This window comes from Salvia hispanica, chromosome 6 (genome assembly GCF_029641045.1).
Source record: "Salvia hispanica isolate PSC_SH4W2 chromosome 6, Shi_PSC_v1, whole genome shotgun sequence".
Classification (NCBI taxonomy): Eukaryota; Viridiplantae; Streptophyta; class Magnoliopsida; order Lamiales; family Lamiaceae; genus Salvia; species Salvia hispanica.
The window spans coordinates 37,820,019-37,840,383 of NC_142697.1; the positions used below are offsets into that span (position 1 = coordinate 37,820,019).

General features: G+C 33.3%; 2 protein-coding genes across 4 annotated transcripts; both read left to right on the forward strand.

Annotated features, from left to right (window-relative positions):
* The first annotated feature begins 6,852 nt into the window (after window positions 1–6,852).
* Window positions 6,853–10,404, forward strand: LOC125203609 (protein neprosin-like). The gene is made up of 7 exons (XM_048101996.2): window positions 6,853–7,419; window positions 7,509–7,595; window positions 7,685–7,909; window positions 8,134–8,298; window positions 8,506–8,559; window positions 8,767–8,913; window positions 9,805–10,404. The coding sequence occupies exons 1-7, from the start codon at window positions 7,141–7,143 to the stop codon at window positions 10,180–10,182; spliced, it is 1,335 nt and encodes a 444-aa protein (XP_047957953.1). The 5' UTR covers window positions 6,853–7,140; the 3' UTR covers window positions 10,183–10,404.
* Window positions 10,405–17,027: 6,623 nt separating this feature from the next.
* Window positions 17,028–20,183, forward strand: LOC125203640 (uncharacterized). Of its 3 annotated transcripts, none has more exons than XM_089059995.1 (9): window positions 17,028–17,163; window positions 17,487–17,782; window positions 17,879–17,973; window positions 18,091–18,194; window positions 18,286–18,386; window positions 18,471–18,574; window positions 18,874–19,311; window positions 19,412–19,543; window positions 19,785–20,183. In XM_089059995.1, the coding sequence occupies exons 2-9, from the start codon at window positions 17,528–17,530 to the stop codon at window positions 19,939–19,941; spliced, it is 1,386 nt and encodes a 461-aa protein (XP_088916121.1). In that variant the 5' UTR covers window positions 17,028–17,163; window positions 17,487–17,527; the 3' UTR covers window positions 19,942–20,183. The 3 variants fall into 3 exon arrangements, with proteins under 3 accessions (XP_088916121.1, XP_047957988.1, XP_047957987.1); XM_048102031.2 differs by having other exon boundaries at window positions 17,035–17,163; window positions 17,683–17,782; XM_048102030.2 differs by having other exon boundaries at window positions 17,076–17,782.
* The last annotated feature ends 182 nt before the right edge of the window (window positions 20,184–20,365 follow it).

A 20,365-nucleotide genomic window follows, 5' to 3' on the forward strand; every position in this document is an offset into this window, starting at 1 on the left:
TTTTGTTGTTTTTTAAGCTTTTTAATTAAGGGAAAATCATTGCGACAGAAAGAGTACATCCCGGCGAGAATAGGCTAAGTTCGATTTTATTGAACTTCAAATTAATCTTTTAAGTATCTAAGTGATGGGCCTTGGATATCAAAATCTATGGTAGATCGATGTTATAAGCTGAATCTCCAAAATCCAACAGAGCATCAGCAGCGGTGCATTTTTTTTTTCTCGTCCGTCCGTCCGTTCCAGCGGCAAGGACGAGCTCGTCCGCCGCTGGGAGTTGTCCGTCCGTGCCAGCGTCACGACGCTGCTCTTAGCTAAGAGCACGTCCTTGCCGCTGAGCACCATTACGTGGCAGCTATGCCGTTGGCAAATTAGATTTTTTTAATTTTTTTTAAAAAAATCAAAATTTATTTAAGAAAATGTTTTTAAATAAAAAAAAATATTTTCCCACTTCTTAAAAAATTATATCCGTTTTCTACCCACGTTTAATTTATTTTTCAATTTTTTTCCCCCAAAATTCACATTTCCATCTATAAATACCTCCACTTCAACAAAAAAAAAAAATCACATTCTCATCTATTCTATCATCTACATTTTCTCATCTTTTTTCTCATATTCTCACATCTAAATTCCCACCACACTACACAATGTCCGGCTCCGGCGATCACCCCTCCGGCAATCGCGGTTGGAACCACGATTGGTTCGACTCCGGCGAATTCCCTAATCCGGAAACGCAATTTACGCCCCCTCCTCAAACCCAAGGTTCGCAAGCTCCGGGTGGCTACCGTCCTTACCCGGCGGACGACCAAAATGCCGCTGGGTTTGGGTGGGCACCCGAACCCGGATCGGGAGGGAGCAGCAGCTATACTCCTACTCCTACTTCTGTTCCTACTCCTACTCATCCTGTTCGTGGCACTCGCACCCCGTACACTCCGGGTGAGATGATGACGATGTTCAAAGCCTACTTGGCAGTCTCCGAAGATCCGGAGACTGGCACAAACCAAACCGGGGAAACGTATTTGTGGCGCATCACTCGTCTTTACAATGAAATCCGACCGGAGGGAACCATCTATCGCAATGATAGTATGGTGCGCAATTGCATGTTCAGATGCAACGAGGCAATCGGGAAGTTCCAGGGGTATTACCTTCAGGAAGAGCGGTCGGCGGGGAGCGGCACAAGCGAGCTCGACATCATCACTGCCGCCTTGGAGACCTACCAACGCATGGAGTTCAAGGCGTTCAAGTACCTCGATTGTTGGCAGGAGGGACGCCTACATCCGAAGTATAAGGCCGGCGTAGTAGCATCCTCCTCCAGCTCCTCCAGCAAACGGTTGAGGTCAGTAGCCCTATCCGACGACGCCTCCGATGATGTGGCTACCCAGCTTGCCGGAACTAACTTGGGTAGCCCCGACGCTGGCCCGAGCAGTTCCCGCCGCCGGCAAGGAAGGAAGAAGGTGGCGGCCACCCGCCGTCGCGCCCCGACTCCATCCGCCCCCGCTCCCGCTCCCTTTGTGCCTCCTCCACCCCCGAACAACACGTTGTGGACCCTCTTGGGTCAACTCTATATGAACGATACATCTAAGATGACTCCGGAGCAACTTGCAACACATGAGCAAATGATCCGGGGTCTCAAGAGGCAATTGGGGTTAGAGGACTAGTTTTTCACGTGTGTAATTTTTAATTTGTAGGATTTTAATTATGTATTTTTTTATTTTCTAGGATTTTAATTATGTATTTTTTTATTTTGTAGGATTTTAATTATGTATTTTTATTTTTTAGTATTTTAGTTATGTAATTTTTATTTTTTAGGATTTTAATTATGTAATTTTTATTTTTTTAATGTATTTTTATAATGTAGAAATGTTTTTAATAATTGAAGTAATAGAATGGTGGGACCCTTGGGCTTGTCCTTAGCTAAGAACACGGATGTGGGTGTTGTGCTCTTAGCTAATGACAAGGAGTAAAAGTGAGTACGGACTCACTTCCGTGCTCTTAGCGAAGAGCACGGATGGAGATGCTATAATGTAATGTGTATTTGAAAAACCTATTCATCCGAATTTATGGCATCAGTGTTTAATATATTGATGTTTTTATATAGAAAAACTACTCTTTTAGGCCATACTATAATCTTCATATTCTTTTTACTTAGAGAAAAAAAAAATTAGCTACTGCGGTAAAAGATTTTAAAAAAAGAGTAAAGGCTTTGATCCCTAACACATGTGGTCGTTTTATCAATTTAGTCCTTAATATTATCTCTTTGATTATTTGGTCCCTTACAAATAAACTCGGATTTGAATCGATCCTCACTTAACAAAACCGTCAAAAAATAGACGATGACCGGAATTTGACTATATTAAATTACTAATAGTAATTAATTATACCTAATTATAATTCTTTTCCTATTAGCAAAATTGGAAAAAAGATAATATCAGTTGCAAAATGAAATGAATAATTTGTAATTTAATAGGAATTAAGAATTATAATTAGGTATAATTAATTACCATTAGTAATTTAATATAGTCAAATTGCAATCACCGTCTATTTTTTGACGATTATGTTAAGTGAGGACCGATTCGGGTCCAAGTTTATTTGTGAAAGACCAAATAATCAAAATGATAATGTTAAAGACCAAATTGATAAAACGACCATATGTTAGGGACATTTGACCTTTACTCTAAAAAAAATACTACTCTACTTACTAAAATAATATAATTTGTCGGCGTTTATCAGTTACACCACTTTCCGCATTCTTTTACAGCCCAAGCTTAAAAGCCTAAAAGTCAAATAATGAGAGTTATTTCCGAAAATTAATGCGCACTTAACATAAACATATTTTTGTTAGTGGTATAAACCTCTAACAAGTCCATGGAAAAATTACAAGATCTACCGACCAAATCTACTGAGTTATGAATGCCATGTTAATGCTTAGTTTTCGATTTTGACTTTAATGTTCCTATTATGATAATAAAATATATTTGCTTTACAAACACATGATCACAAAAAAAATGGTTAAAATTTTAAAATACCGAATTTATCGTACCATTTTTTAAAATACCTGAGTATCAAATTTTTGGTTGTGCTATTCTGTACGGCATGATACTTTATGTTAACAATACTGAAGTTCATATGCTGCGGTATAATGCGATATAATAAAATTTCGATAAATATCCAAAAGAGGCTATTTTTGCAATTAAATTTGTACTTGTTCTAGTTGTACGTAGATTGTGCATATGATGTATGCATATCCAACACTCTACTCATCATTTATGTATTTAAGAAGCTACAAATTTCTCAAAGTTAACAAACTGTATATATATACGTGCACGACAATTTCATATGCAAGGACGTTTCTTTTCTTTTGGGAACATTATATAGCATGATCATTTTAAGTTTTGTGTGTTTTCACATTTGATGTAGCTACTATGCAACTTGGCATGAGAAACAACATCATCTTGAACATCATCATGATGCAATACACACACATTCACACACACACATATGTATATATAATATGTATAGATATGGCCCAGAAATGCATGATGATGAATGGCCACATGATGCCACCAGCCAGAGGAATATAGGGAGGCAACATTCTTATTTCTCTCATTCCAATTCATACACCCGTCTTCAATCATGATTTAGGAAAATCTCCACTTTTTTGACTGGTGGGGTGGGGGAGAAGGTTTACTATATGCTCTTTTCTTATCTTTGAATATATTTCATCAATAGCAATATCCCCTTTTAGGCTAAGAAATGCTGACTTTGCAGTTTAGACATAATGATGGCTTAACATTTCTCTTTAAGGGGTCTAAACCCCATTAATTCATGCCATTTTTTCATCTTAAAGATTGCCTTTCTTTTGCTAATCCAATTTAATATACTACACCTTATAACAATGGAAGAGGATAATGACCAAACAAATCTTAATGGAGTATACTATTCCATGACTTTTATTTTGGGAGAAAGATGAATAAAGAAGCCACATCTATTTCCTAGCTAGGTTTCCACATCAATTAATACCACACATAATTATAGATGGAATTTGTACCTTATATAGTTAGCTTGAAGTTCTCCATTGATGGTGGAAAACCTTTGTGCATCTTCTTCATTTCAATTCTTCTATTGTGATCACAAATAATTATATTCTCATTTTGTGGTTAGGAAATAAGTCACCACTTGGTTAACACCGTTAGGTTTGACGTTAGCATGACTTATTTTTCTTTTAACGTTTTTTTTCGGTAAATAAAATTTATTAAAACAACCATGCAAGTGATGCAACCCAAAAACAAGCTACAATAAAGACCACCAAAAAAAAGAGAAAAAATGAACAATAAAATTACAAGAGCTCTAAGACAAATGGATTTTTCTAATTGATTTTCAAAGCTGCGGAACATACCAAAATAGAATATTTGAAGCTTTAAATTTTTTTTATGAATCGCATATTCTGTTACTTGTAAAAGAATGAAATTCCCTTGCTACAAGAATGAAATTCCCTAATCCTTCTTTATCTCAATCGTTTTTCGCATTATTCATAATTGCTAAATTTAATGAACAAAATCACTAAAATGTCTTATTAGAGGTTTCAAAAAGCGCATAATCTCTTTTGAAAAAACAAATATTGGTATGCTATTTCGCCGAAATATGTAGTACTAGTAGAGAAAATAAGAAATGAGAATTTTCTTGCAAAGATAGCAAAACATATGCACACGCATGCTATGATTGGGCTTGTTGGAAGAGGTACTTTTCAAGTGTATTTAATATAATTAAAATTATAATATGGTCTCAATAATTCTAAACTGGCCCTTTTCATTTCAAAATATATTCATATGTTGTCCCCTCTCTATAAAGCAACTTATGCCTTTTGCAGCCTTCTAATCAAGCGAATTTCGTCTTCGTAGATTATGTTTTTAATAATTGTACTAGTATCTTATTTCCGAGTCAGTTAAGATTGTATTAGGTAATTTTTAAATTTATTTCCTTTAATTATTACGTGAATCAGGGAATCTACTTTTAAAATCATTCTTTTTAAAAAAAAATTGACTAGTATTTTTTTTATCTTAATAAATATCCGTTTAAATCCTAATTAATAACTATGAATTTTTTTTTTCAAAAATATTACTATGATTCAACAATAATATCAATTAATGTCACGAACTATCAGAAAAATAATAAAAATGTCAGAGAGGGTAAAAATAACTTTGTTTGCCAAGAGAGTACCTAGGTTGTTTTAGTGGTCTTATGCTTGATTAATTATTGCATTAAAAATAAAAATAGATTAGCTAGTATGACATCAATCTTCTATAAAATTACTATAAGTCTATTTTAAATGGAAATAACAATTATTAATAAAAGTAATATTCTTTTGTATGTACCCGAAAGAATAGATTAAAGAGAAACGTAGATGATCATGCAAAATCAAATTAATTTAAAGACAAGAAAAGAAAGATGATTAATTCGATTGGACAAAATGTTTAGTAGCCCAAAATAATGAGAAACCCAAAATATGCGCGTGCATATTATTGCTTGAATGGCTACGCAGTTGCAAATAACCAGGCGCGCGTGCCATTTTCCACTTCCTTATAAAGAAAAATTAAAGTTAATTACAATCTCCAGTTTTTTCACCGAAAAAGGACATGCTTTAAACCATATGTACTGTACTAAATTTATTTCACATTTTTATTACTTATCATAAATTTGTTCAAAAAAAGTAGAAAAAAAATTAAATCCGAGGACTAAATATGATGATGCTCAAAATATGTGCTCATAAATATTCTGTGGATCGGTTATCGTAAAATTAAACCTATGCGAGGAAGTAAAACATAAATCTACAAGACTTTGAGTGGTCTAATGAAACTCCAAGTCTATAACTCTAAAAAGAAGTAATTGATGATCACTTTAAAAAGCTTGTTTTTTTAAGAAAGGTGAAAAACAACATCTTAAACATCCGTAGATTTGATTTCATAATCTTTGACCCAACATGAACTCAAGGTCAGGTCGGCAACATGATTTGAAAAGGCTAAATTTTGCATTTTTTGTGTCATCTTTTTTAGGACTCTTTTTATGCAAAAAAAAGGAGAAAAAGGATAGGTCAAAGCTGGTTTGATCTGCTAGAATTAAAACATTTGGTGAATTTCGTAGGTCTACATTTGTTTAAAATAATCATTATGTGTGAAGACAAATTCTAAAGATTTTTGCATGTTGATTTCAAAATGCATGAAGGTTTTTTTTTTTTTCTAGTGAACTTTATTAACTTATGGTGATCAAAATTCAAATATTATGACAGAAATAGTACTAGAGAAAAAGGTGATTTTGGAGTGTAGGGAAATTGGGTGGGGAAATAATTATATTAGGGTCAGCACTCAGCTCAGCTGGCATAATTCATAAAGGAACATTTAGAGATGTGAGAAAGAAACACCCAAAGCAAGGTATCTAAAACCAAGTAAGGAATAAACACAAAATCCCTAATGGTAAGCAAACATGCTGCAAAAACTTGTAAAGTAATTTAAAATTCATCAACAGTTTAACTTCTGAACACAATTATTTCTTCTGCCAAACTATTACACAAAACCAAAATTTATTTAAAATACACATATTTCCTCTACATATATATTAAAGAATAGCACAAATGATTGGTCATTATAGTATATGCACATTTATATTTAAACAAGATAATTTCTTATGGAAAAGCTAATTTTCAGTCATTGTATAGGAGACTGGAAACATAATCCTCTAGGCCAATCCCACACCCCACCCCACTTCTTCAATTCTTATTCTTGCAATAAAATAATTATTGCATGTCTTGGCCTCAACAGGCTATTAATATAACTCACCCCACATGGGCAAATTTCTAAATAATCAGAATTCCTATGTTATCATTTCTTTTATTTCAAACTTCTCTTTCTCTTTCACCTCATGCCTAGAAGTTGTGCATTTGTCAGAATATAAAAGCATAACCACATCTAGCAAAAACTATCAAATGCCCAAATCACTCTCAACCTTTTCCTCCCAAGTTTCCAATCTTGGGAAATGGTGAGATAGTGAGCATCTATCTGTTTTGCTTTGCTTTGCTTTCCCCTACAGTTGCTGCAGGTACAGTTCTTTGCATGAATTTAGGAATTTCCAAATTCTGAGAAGGGTTAGTTTTAGATGACAGAAGCAGACAAAAACCAATGTAGACAGAGACAAAGAGTTGTGTTAGAAGAAGAATCAAATCCCTCAAAAATGGCTTCTTGTTCCAACTGCTGCCCCAAGATTTCCCCAATCATTCATATTTTTGTTTTCTTCCTCTTTTTTATTGCACAATCACAATCACAGAGTTTCAATGCTACAAATCAGAATCTGAGGCCTCAGAATTTGTCCAAGAAGCTCAAATACATCTCAGACTATCTCATGAAAATCAACAAACCTGCTGTCAAAACAATCAAGGCAATTCTTCCCCTCTTCTTCTTGTCTAAAAAAGTTCCAATTTTATCCCATTATTGCTGTCTGATTAATTTTTTCTTTGCTTTTTACAGAGTCCAGATGGTGATATCTTCGATTGTGTATTGACTCATCAACAGCCTGCTTTTGATCATCCTTTACTCCAAGGCCAAATGCCCATGGTAATGTATCTATGCACTCATTCTAGAGAGAGTTGTGTAGAAGTCATGATAATAAACATCTCTCCATGCATGAATTTTTGAATTTTCAGGATCCACCAGAGAGGCCAAAGGGGCTTCGAACAACAACAACAACATCAGACACGTTTTCTGAAAATTTCCAAACTTGGACACTGTCTGATGAATCTTGCCCCGAAAATACAATTCCAATCAGACGAACAACCGAGCAAGATCTCCTAAGAGCAAGCTCCATTCGAAGATTTGGCCGCAAGATTCGAAGGCCTATTAGAAGAGATTCCTCCAGCAATGGCCATGAGGTTAGTTAATCAATCCCTTAAGAACCCTCTTCCCAATTTTCAAGAATTCAACCAATATTGGTTAAAGATTCAATTTTTATAACTTGGTTGGTTATTCATATTTTGTAAAAATCCCTCAAAAACCCTCTTCTTAATTTTCAACAATTCAACCAATATCCGTCAAAGATTCAATTTTGATAACTTGGTTATTCATAATTTTTAAAAATATTAAATATTTTTTTCAGCATGCTGTGGGCTATGTGAGTGGTGATCAATATTATGGTGCAAAAGCAAGCATAAATGTGTGGGCTCCGCGAGTTGCGAATAAGTATGAATTCAGCCTTTCTCAAATGTGGGTTATTGGAGGCTCCTTTGGAGATGACCTCAACACAATCGAGGCCGGTTGGCAGGTATTAAAACCCGTGTCATTCTCAAATTCTCTATTTTTATAAGATGAAGAAAGTATATAAGGAGATGTGACATAAAAGTTGAAAATATTGTGACATCAGTTTTAAGATAGGATCTGAGACTTAGTTTTTTTTTTTTTTTTAAGCTCATTAAAGCTGCAATTACACCTTCAACTGCTTCCTAATTCAATTAATTTTGTCACCAAACAGGTTAGTCCAGAGATCTATGGGGACAATTATCCTAGGTTCTTCACCTACTGGACTGTAAGTAATTAATTTGATGTTTTTTATTTTCAATTTTTACTACTACATATTGTCTGCTATAATCACTAGATAATTATTTATTGCCTAGTCTGTGATGTCCCTACTTTAATCATGACTCCAACAAGTTACGCTTAGAAAAAGTGATTGCGGGACTTAATCAATTTTAATTAATTGATTACTAATTTGAATTAATTAATATTTTCGCAGAGTGATGCCTATCAAGCAACTGGGTGTTATAATTTGCTGTGCTCAGGCTTTGTTCAAACAAATAATAGAATAGCTATTGGCGCAGCAATTTCTCCTACGTCGTCGTATAATGGAGGCCAATTTGACATTAGCTTGCTAATTTGGAAGGTATGTTTTTATGCTGTTATTTTTATATATAACTTTTCGATTTTACTTGATTTTAAAAAAGAAGCTTTTCTTGTAGTACCTCAATTGTGCTTTAATTTATTCATATATATATTCGATTCCAATTGTCCAACGGCAATCCAACTTTTGGGGTCGAATCTAATCCGCAGAACACATAATTCTATTTCTAGAATATAAAAATTCCTAATAACTTTCAAAATAATATAAAGAAGATTACAATAGGTAGGGTTGGATTTTATCTTTTGGGATAGTTTAATTTAATTTAATTGGTATTCTCTTTTTGGGGGTTTGGGATTTGGTGGGTGGGAAAAGTGAGCTAGATTGGAGCTAAATATTCATCATGCATGTAACCCATCGTGCTAACATAAGCATGTTGTTAGATATACACTATAGTAATAATGCATTCGCCATTGAAAGACTCAACGGACATAATTATTTTGCTTCGTTTCCTTTAATGTTTGCTTTCTAAGATTCTCCCCACTCTTCCTTTCAAAGCAAAGGTTTTTGACCCTTCCACTTTATCATCTTAATAATTATTCAAAATATTTCCCTTCTGTGATTTTCTAACATACTAGTAGTTCACTTCCCACTTTCTTAATTTACTTTTCTAAAAATACTTACTATATATTAAAATAACTTTATTAAATATTTGTGCAGAGAATAAGTATAGCAATAAATATGAGTAAAATAGAACATTTGTAGTATGTAAATTACATTTTCCAAAAACATTATTAAATGTATTTTTCTTAAAATGTGTGAAAATGAAACCATACTAAATTGGTGGGACGGATAAAATATACTCCTCCACTATACTAAGAATTTAGTATATTGTGAATAAATCATACTAATATTTTTTGGTGTATTGCTTTATAGGATCCGAAGCATGGAAATTGGTGGCTAGAGTTCGGAAACGGGGTTCTAGTCGGGTACTGGCCGACCTTTCTATTTACACATCTTCGCGATCGTGCAAATATGGTACAATTTGGGGGCGAAATTGTAAATAGCAGAAGTTCGGGGTCACACACATCGACTCAGATGGGGAGTGGGCATTTTGCACGAGAAGGGTTCGGAAAAGCGTCTTATTTCAGAAACCTACAAGTGGTAGATTGGGATAACAGCTTAATCCCTTTATCCAATTTGAGAGTTTTGGCCGATCATTCAAATTGTTACGATATAAGAGGTGGAATTAATAGAGTTTGGGGTAATTACTTCTATTATGGAGGACCGGGGAGAAATTCAAGGTGTTCTTGAAAATATATTCTACTGAGGTTTTCTTTTTCTTTTTTTGTTTGTGTTGTTTCTTTTTCCCCCTCTTTTTTGGGTGATTTTAGGTCGATTTCTTGTCGAGGGATTGAGTTATTCTTGTAACTTTTCCATGGATCTAATTAAAATGATCCATCTATTTATACTAGTTTTAGGGTCAATGTAAATTGTGGTGAATGAAATAGCAAAAGATAGTACTATGTTCTTTGATATTTTGTGTTTTAAGTATTTTATGTGTGTACATAATTGTTGACGCTGAAGGTACTAGAAAAGAAGAATAAATAATTTTTTTTCTTTATCATGTGTAACTTTAAATTATGATCCACAGTCCTATAAATAGTTCATTAAAACATGCATTCTCAGCTCAATTGGTGGTGAGTCCAATAAAAAAAATCATGTGATCATATTGGCCAATCTTTCTCATTGACTAAGTGTTGAAAGAGTACAAATATATATGACAATTTGTCTGAACCATAAAATTTTTACTACTGTTGAAGACGGAGGAGGAAGTACTCCATTAATTAACAAAAACAAAGAAGAAAATAGTTCGTACTTTTTAGGGACAGAGGAGGAAGTAATACATTAATTAACAAAAACAATATTTTTTTAATAAAAGTTGGATTTGCATAATAATTTGATAATTCAACTATTCTTCAATCGGTGTCACTAATGTGAATGATTTTATAATAAAAGCGCCTGCAGTTAGGGATGTATTATTAAATATATCAGTCAAAACATAAATTCTTCTCCATTTCCTTTTCCGTAATGTGAAATCAGAGAAAATACAAATACTGCAAACATTTGAATAATTTGATGCATGCATTAGAAGGCAGGGGTCCATCTATAATGAATTGGGCCATAAAATTGGTAAAGACTATTATTGCAAAGGAACACTTATGTTATGGTTGAACATCAATAATATTTCAATCCATCTGCATATATTTAATGAGATTTGAGTTGCGCCTCAAACTCGACTAGAAAGTCATAGAATATGAATATTTGAACTTAATTGTACTTTTTATACAATTGTATACATTTTAGGTTTTAATTTCAACTTTTTACGAACAATGAGGGAGTTATGAACTTCACCTACATCTGACTTGTGCTTTCACAATTTGATGTATTTTTTGTAATTTGGAATTGCTATTTTCATTAAAATATTTAATGTATGCTGGTAACTGTCTTCCTCTTCCTTCTTAATTGAATCCACCCACCTTCTCTGTCAAGTGTCAACACATAATATTCCACTCCACTGCACCTTAAATTGCATCTCTCAAATATATACGTGTAATTTATTATATTGAATTTTATTGTTATACTATATTAATCTGTATCAATTTGCATTTCAAATCCTGCCCAATCGGTGAAGTCGATTTTTTGAATCTGCACTTATTGCTGACAATACGACTAATTTTAGGAAAAAAATGGACCCTAAAATGGATATCCTTAAAAATATATTTTCCTTTTTTTCATTTTAATATTCCAACATTATTATTTTTTATTTCGTTAGAATACAGGTGATATCTGGTTTGCGTATTATGTTGTCCAATACAAATTGGTTCTAATTTTTCTTACAAAAAATGGATTATAATATAATAATGTATTGTTTATAGTGGACCTAGTGATGGTATGTATCATCGGTTATAATTGTTGATGCCCCATGACATTACATATCATCATGCCCATGAATCTTTACATACATTCTCTTAAAATAATCTCATATCACAATCTCCCATTCATTTGAAGTTGAACACATATTTGATATAGATTTGTGACAGGGACAATGCATTCCTTCAGTATCATACATGTTCATGTGGTTATGCTTTTAGCATTGACATTTCCCAAATTATTTATAATATCTTGAGTTAAAAATTTTAAATTCTCCTTGAAATTGCAGCCTCTAGAGAATTTGTTTTAAATTTACGGTATTAAAAAATCATTTTTCCACATCAAGTCATGTCAAATTCATGAAAACTGAGCTTTCAGGGAAATGCATATATATTATCTTTAAAATCGATGTAAAAATTTATTGTATGTGATGAAAATGTTACTCGACAAAATAGGTAAGGTCAAGAAATATAATCTTGATTATTTAAATTTTCATACGAAAAAGTAAATATTCTTTCTTCTTCATTTGGAATGGGCTATGGCTCTCAACAAAAGAAATAACTCTTGTAGTGTTAATAGTTAGGCTGGGCTCATAATTAAATAATACCTCAAAAATATGTTGTAAAAAGTGGCCCATATGAATGATACGGATTACGGAGTATTGTTTTACCTAGCTTAACTTCTTACCTTCCGCTTACTTAAATCAGCCTAAATATTTATTTGACTACCGTTTCTATAAGTAATTTATTAATATAGGGTCCAACTAAAATACTATCATTATCTTAGTGAATATTGAATAATAACTACCTAGTATGAATGGCCGAATTTAGAGAATGAACTATCAAGATAAAAACATACGAATGTCAACTTTTTTTATAAAACGAGTGAACTACTGGTACCTGGTACCTGATCTTTCACTTTCACACGTAAATGATAAATGATCTTTATTTTATATCGTTTTTGGTATCTATAAATCACATTTTTGTACCTAATGCAATTTTCATCCTAAAATACCCTCTAAACAAATACATTTTCCCATTTATATCATAGAGGATATTTTGGGCATTCATAAAATTAGTACCAAAAGTGATATTATAATATCTTCTTTCATTTCTCCTTACTCTTTATTCTATAATTATTAATCAATATTAATATTATTATTTTGATGTTATTTAAATTAATAATTAATTTATCTTTTAATATCATTCTAATATATTTAATTATAATTATAGTTATAATATTTAATTATAATAATAATAATAATAATAATAATATATAACACTAAAAACTGATAGTAATTAATAAGTAATTATAGTATAATTACATAAGTTATGAATCATATAATATTAAGTAGTAGTAGTAATAATAATAATAATAATAATAATAATAATAATAATAATAATAATAATAATAATAATAATAATAATAATAATAATAATAATAAAAATACTATTATTATTATTATTTTATATTAAATTAGTAACTAATTAATATAGCCTTTTATAAAAATTTAACATTGTGAATTGTATTCATAATGATAACAATTCACAATGATATAAGTGAGTTGAATATTTTTTTGTTAGATGTTTCAACCCTAAAATGAGTATAAAATAATTTAATAAAAAAATATTCAATTGATTTATTTATTTTAAATAATTAATTTAATCAAGCATTTTGTTATTGATTTATATCATGAATGCAATTAGATGTAAGTGTAAAATACTAAAAAGAAAGAAGAAAAAGAAGAGAAAAGAAAAAAAAAGAAGGAAGACGAAACCTAAACTAAGGAGAAAAAAAAAAGAAGAAAGGAAGATAAAATACATAAAAATAAGAAGAAAATGAAGAAAAAAGAAAGAAGAAGAAACTAAAGAGGAAAAAAAATATGATAAGAAAGGAAGAAAAAATAATCACATGTTTGGTACTATTTAATTGAAATTTCCAAAAATATCCCCCATAACAAAAAATTCACAGGTTTGATACCTAGGGTTATTTTTGTCAAGGGGTATCAAAAACGATATAAAATAAAAAGATCATGTACCATTTATGTGCAAAAGTGAAAGATCAGGTATCATTTATATAGTTCACTCTTATAAAAATACCAAGTGAGCCTAAAACATATGAATATCAACTCGTTTCATGAAAATACCAATTAAGGTTAAATGAGACATTGTGTTGACATCAGATTTGGAAATCAAATGGTCAAAAAATGATACACCCTTTGTCCCTTAAAATCATGCACTTTCCATTTTAGATAATTTTTCTCTCTCTTTTTAGGTGAGATTTATTCTTTATTAACATTTTAAATCACCGTTTCTTTCTAAAAATATTATTATTATAAAAAAATAGGGACTGTCGGTGTTTATATATGAAAAGGAGTAAAAGTCAAATTGGTCCTAAACATATAGTCATAATACGAATTTGGTCCAAAATATTCACTTTTTGAAAATTAGGTCCAGAACATTTGAATTCGTTATCGAAGTGGTCCTTTTCGGTAAAAAACTAACTGTCAACGCCTAATTACCGATTTTTTATCTTAATTAATATACTAATGCATAATTAATTAAATAAAATTAAATATAAAATTAATAAAATGCTAAGGAATTCCAAAATCGACCACAAACATCTCTACACGTAAGACATCACCGCAACGAAAATTTAAAGGGGAGAGAGATTGAATTGTTCAGCAGCGGCGGACAGTTAAGGTTCCAAAAGTTGATTAGAGAAAGATATGAATTTGAGTAAGATTGATTAAGAAGGAGGGAGAGAAGGGAGGGCATTGATGGTTGAGCTGGGAGACGGAGAGAGGATGACAATGGGTTGGACCGAGGCAAGAGCAGCGGCGATGAGGTCATGGAGCAACAATAATGCTCGACTGACAACGAGCAGGCAGAGGCGACAGAAGCGAAACTATCTTCAGGCAACAGCGACCGCGTCGGCAGAGATAACAACGCCGGACCACCGAGAAAGAAAATTGAGAGAGAGATGAGGAAGACTGAAAGGAATGGGGGTTGGTGGCGACAACAATGGTGGGCGGCGACGGTTTTGATCTCGGACAGCAGCAATGCAGAGAAACACACGATGATGACGACTTGTGGAGGAGCGAGCAGAGAGAGAAAGACGCGACGACGTTGAGCGCCAGAGAGAAGAAGAGAGAGATTCCGATTTAGGAAGCACGAAGGAGAGATGGAAGAGAAGGAAGAAGATGGAGAAATAGTTGATTTTGGAATTTCTTAGCATTTTATTAATTTTATATTTAATTTTGTTTAATTAATTATGCATTAGTATATTAATTAAGATAAAAAATCAGTAATTAGGCGTTGGCAGTTAGTTTTTTTTACGGAAAATGACCACTTCGATAACGATTTCAAATGTTCTGAACCCGATTTTCAAAAAATTGAATGTTTTAGACCAAATTCATATTTTGACTATAGTTCTAGGACCAATTTTATCGTTTACTCTTAAAAAAAAAATTAGGTACGGTCATTTATTTAGTTGACTAGATATTAAACTTGAAATTGACGGCGATTAATTGTAGCCGATATTGTAGCCAAATTAATAAATTCCAAATAAATGTTTGTATTCAAGGAGTTTTTACATATTTTGACTAGAAGAAAAGTAGGAGTATGTGGTTTAGCAGTACGTGTGCAAATAGAAAATATGTAATCATTTTAACAGTATAAAATTTGTAAGTTAGTTTTCATATTGGGATGTAGACTTGTATTATGCAATATGAAGTAAATTAATTTTATTTTTTATTAATGAATGAATCCTAATATAAATAGAGCTCATTGATCTCAACTCGAGATTTGTGTTGCTCATGAACCGAAGAAGGATGTCCAATATACTTATAAAATGAAATAATTTGGAATAGGCATTATATTATTTGCGGCAATTAACCATTTTTTAGTACTACTAAAAGTGTTAGTTGTGGCCTCTACAATATAGTACTACAAGTAGTATAGCAAGATAAACTAAATAATTGCATCAAGCCATGTGCTTCACGCCCACTTGTCAACAACTTGAAGCGTTAAATTTTGCTATGACGACCTTTAAAATTACTAAAATATTTCGGCTTTACCAATGAAATTTCTTAAAAGTTGCGACAGAAATCTGTTATACATCAAGACACATGGAGTAGTTTTCTATTTCTTGAGTTAATCGAAAACTTAGAAATATACGAATTCTTGCACGCACACCTAGGCATTGATTTCGAGATTATGACTTACATGATGGGAAATACGTGAGATAATCTCTTGGATTTTGGAAAAAAGTTAGATATACCGAGTAAAAATAATATTATATCGGTGTTGTACTATTTTAAAAACTAATTGCAAATTATTGCATAAATATATGATTTACTCATGCATTCTTAAATAATTTGCAGGCTTCTCTTATTGTGTAATTATGTCGGAATTATTGTGATGAATAAATTTAATAAATTGATGTATGCCTTGCATAGAATCAAAATTAAATCTTTGTTCCAATTGAAAATGGGCATTGTTCAAAAAAGAATCACATGGTCAATTTGCAGGTAATGAAATTCTAAATTCATATGATTATCGATATATTTCGTCGAAGAATTGCATGAATTTAACAACATTGATACTTAGTCCATTATTTTAACAATTTCGTTAATAGTATCTCATAATTGACTATCAATACGATAAAATTTACAAACTACCTAAAATAAAATTTTGTTTATTGTTTATGTCTATTATCCAAAAAAATAAATAAATTAGCCTTTGATTTTTATGTAGTAGTTTATATATTTGATTATTTCGAGAAAATTTCAGCAAATTTTATAATAAAAAATAATACTAATTTATTTCAAATTTCTTTGTTATTTATTTTTATTATAAATAAAAAGAATTACTATAAATATAATTTAAGTAGGCTGTGGATAAGAGCAGTTGGCGCCTTGGTGGAGTTGGTTTAAAACAGAAAATGAACCTTCCAGCTCTCATCCAGCACATTCCAATTGATTCTATCGAAACTCCTAGAACTTGTATTCAAAAGTTTAAATCACATATTTAATAAAAATTAATACCATGTTTAGCAATTTAAACAACATTTTCCCGGTGACGTGGCACACTAAAAATTCAGTCTTTTTCTCTCAGATTCTTCGCCCACTAATCCAATCTCTAATCTTGGATTACTTGATTATAAAAATTGCAAGTCTCCTAGAATCTTGTCTTGTTTCCCAATTCGTCTCAATTTCTGTGGGGTCCCTGCAATTGGGGGAAATCTCTGTCACCCGATAAATACAGGGCACGTGCATCACTCTTAACCAGCGAAGAGAGAGAGAAGAGAGAGAGTTAGATGGATGAAGCAGCTTTGACGAAACATGAAAATGGGTGAAAGGTAGGTCATGAGGATATTGTGGAGGGACTTATTTTGGAAAGTCTGAACGAGGGGGAAAAATGAAATTAAAGATGCAATTTTTATGCATGCCTTAAATAAGAAACTCGTTTCATTCCACCATTGCATTGTATTAACAAGAAGGGTCCCTCAAGAATTTCCCTCCCACCTCTTTTTTGTTCATTTCTAGATTCTTGAGAGGGCCTTTTCTTGATTAAAGATTTGATTTTTTTTATTTTTGTTTGCGAGCCTTCTCTTGACTTTCTCTTGCAGAAGGCTCAAACACATTGCTTTTACTTCATATCTGTGCCCATTGGCACCCACAGGCTTCTCTTGAGAGAGAGAGAGAGAGAGAAAGAGAGAGAGGATGTTTAGGTGGTGGGTATCAACTCTCCAATTATTGGAGCTGTTTGTGAGCTCCTTGGTGCATTTGTTGTTTGGATTTTACATATTTAGCACGGCTGTGGCTGGCGATCTCTCTCAAACAATAAATGATTTGTTTTTCAAGCCTAATTTGGCCAGTGGTTTGCAAGATGAGGAGGTTGTAACGCAGAAACCCACCAATTCCGATGATTTGCCCCCAATTGTGCTAGTTCATGGCATCTTTGGCTTTGGGAAAGGGGTATGTATGCAATAAGATTGCAGATTTTAAAATTTTTTGAGGATTTTGTGATGATTCATGCATTTCAAGATTGAATCTTGATGATGAAATTTACAGAAACTAGGAGGCTTGTCTTATTTTGCTGGAGCTGAGAAGAAAGATGAGAGGGCTCTTGTCCCTGATTTAGGCTCATTAACTAGCATATATGACAGGTTGGTTTTGCTTCAAAATGTTTTAAGAAAAATACCCCCCTTTGATTAAGATGTAGTATGTTGGTTTGATTGATTGTTGATTTGTGATTTGTGCATTTGATTGAATGTCGGATTTAGAGCTAGAGAATTGTTCTATTACCTAAAAGGAGGGCAAGTTGATTATGGTGAGGAACATAGCAAGGCTTGTGGGCACTCTCAGTTTGGTAGAGTTTATGAGAAAGGTGAAATTTTTAATTGAGGGCTTAAGTTCTCATTCTCATCTTTATTTTGATCTCTTGTCTGATGTTTGTAATTGCAATTTCTGATGTTTAGGGCATTACCCTGAATGGGATGAGGATAATCCCATCCACTTTGTGGGGCATTCGGCCGGGGGGCAAGTTATCCGAGTTTTGCAGCAAATGCTTGCTGATAAGGTGTAATTTTGATGAATTTGTTGGGAGTTGAATGCTAATACAATCTCAAATTTGGATTGCTGCTAAGTTTTAGTGCAATTTCAGGCATTCAAGGGATATGAGAATACTTCTCCGAATTGGGTGCTGAGCATCACGTCGTTGTCTGGTGCTTTCAATGGCACAACTAGAGCATATTTGGATGGAATTCAGTAAGTAATCGACATTGTTGTAATCTTGCACACATTAGTTATATTCTCTTTATGAAGTTTGTTGTAATGAGTAAAATGGCTGAGATAGATTTTCTTGCTGAATTCCTATAATTCCTCATATGCTTAATTTCAAGAGCTTGAAATCATTGTTGAGTTGTTGATTGCATTAGGGATTATGGAGTAGAGAATATGTAACCATTGAATACTATCACTGGTCTGTTTTAGGGAATATTGATTGTTAAATATCCCCACCTTATTGATCAGTTCCTGATTTCTTGAAAAACGTTGATTGTTTGTAGGCCAGAAGACGGAAAGTCATTGAAGCCCGTCTGCCTGCTGCAGCTGTGCAGGGTAGGAGTGATTCTGTACGACTGGTTTGACATCCTGTGGCTGAAGAACTACTACAATTTCGGGTTTGATCATTTCAACATGTCTTGGAGGCAGATGGGCATATGGGGTCTTGTTCATTGCCTCATGGGTAAGACCGGCCCTTTTGCATCCGGGGACTGGATTCTGCCTGATCTCACCATCCAAGGGTCGATCAGATTGAACAGCAATATACAGACGTTCCCTGACACGTACTACTTCAGCTACGCCACCAAACAGACGAGGAAACTCATGGGCTTCACAGTCCCCTTTGGCCTTCTTGGTATACACCCTCTGCTATTTATCCGAGTCTTGCAGATGAGTGTGTGGCGTCACCCTCCTGACGTCCCCCCTCCTTACAAGGGATACCGGTGAGTGCTGAGCAGATAATGCTCGTTTACTCTCATTTCGTGTCATTGCAATTTATAAGATTCACTCAGTTATGGCCTAATATGGTGAGTTTTCTTACAGAGATGAAGAGTGGTGGGACAATGATGGGGCGCTCAACACCATATCCATGACACACCCTCGCCTCCCGGTAGAGCATCCCAATCACCTTGTGGTGAAAGATTCCGAGTGCCAGCCTTTACAACCAGGCTTATGGTTCGTCCCTCCTCCCCTTCTCGTTTCATCCAATTCGTCAAATGTTTATCCTCTTTCTTGCTTCTTCGGATGTGATTATACTTGAATAAACGTATATTAGAGCCTCCCGGGTTCTCATTTGACATGACTGAACATTTTTAAGGGACGGATGAAGTATCAGATATCTCATAGTACTACTCTACATTTCATTGCTGCATTACTTCATGTTCCGACTAAATCATGCATGAGACGCGGTTTGCAGGTATTACAAGATCGTGGAAGGCGATCACATCCTCTTCATTGTGAATCGTGAGAGGGCCGGGCTTCAGTTTGATCTGATATACGACAGCATCTTTGAGCGATGCAGGAAGCACGCGTTCAGGAAGAAGCCGACGATGCCGAATCAACTAAGCCAATAGCTCATGAAAGAAGTGACTTGGTAGAGATAAATTTGGGATAGTTTTTCTTCTTTTTTCTCTCTTTCTCTATCTTCTTTCTTTCTCTTTTGTGTAGCTGGGCTAGGAAAGCAAGTATAGTTGCTTGATGTTTACCACATATTGTATCTTTTCCATTTACTACTTTTACATATAGCCATTTTTTCTAACAATATTGTTGCTTAGTAGAGAGAACAATATTATTGAAATATTGGATTTAACTACTACATATGTTGTTTTAAGGCCATTAACAGTAGTGTTATATCTTTTCCTTACCATTTTATCTTCAAGCTCCAGCACTGTAATAGGGTCCCAAATTCTGCCCCCAAAATCCGCTCCAATTTATTTCACCATCATTTTAATTTTTTGTATTTTATTAAATAAAGTAAAATAGCAAACTAACATAGAT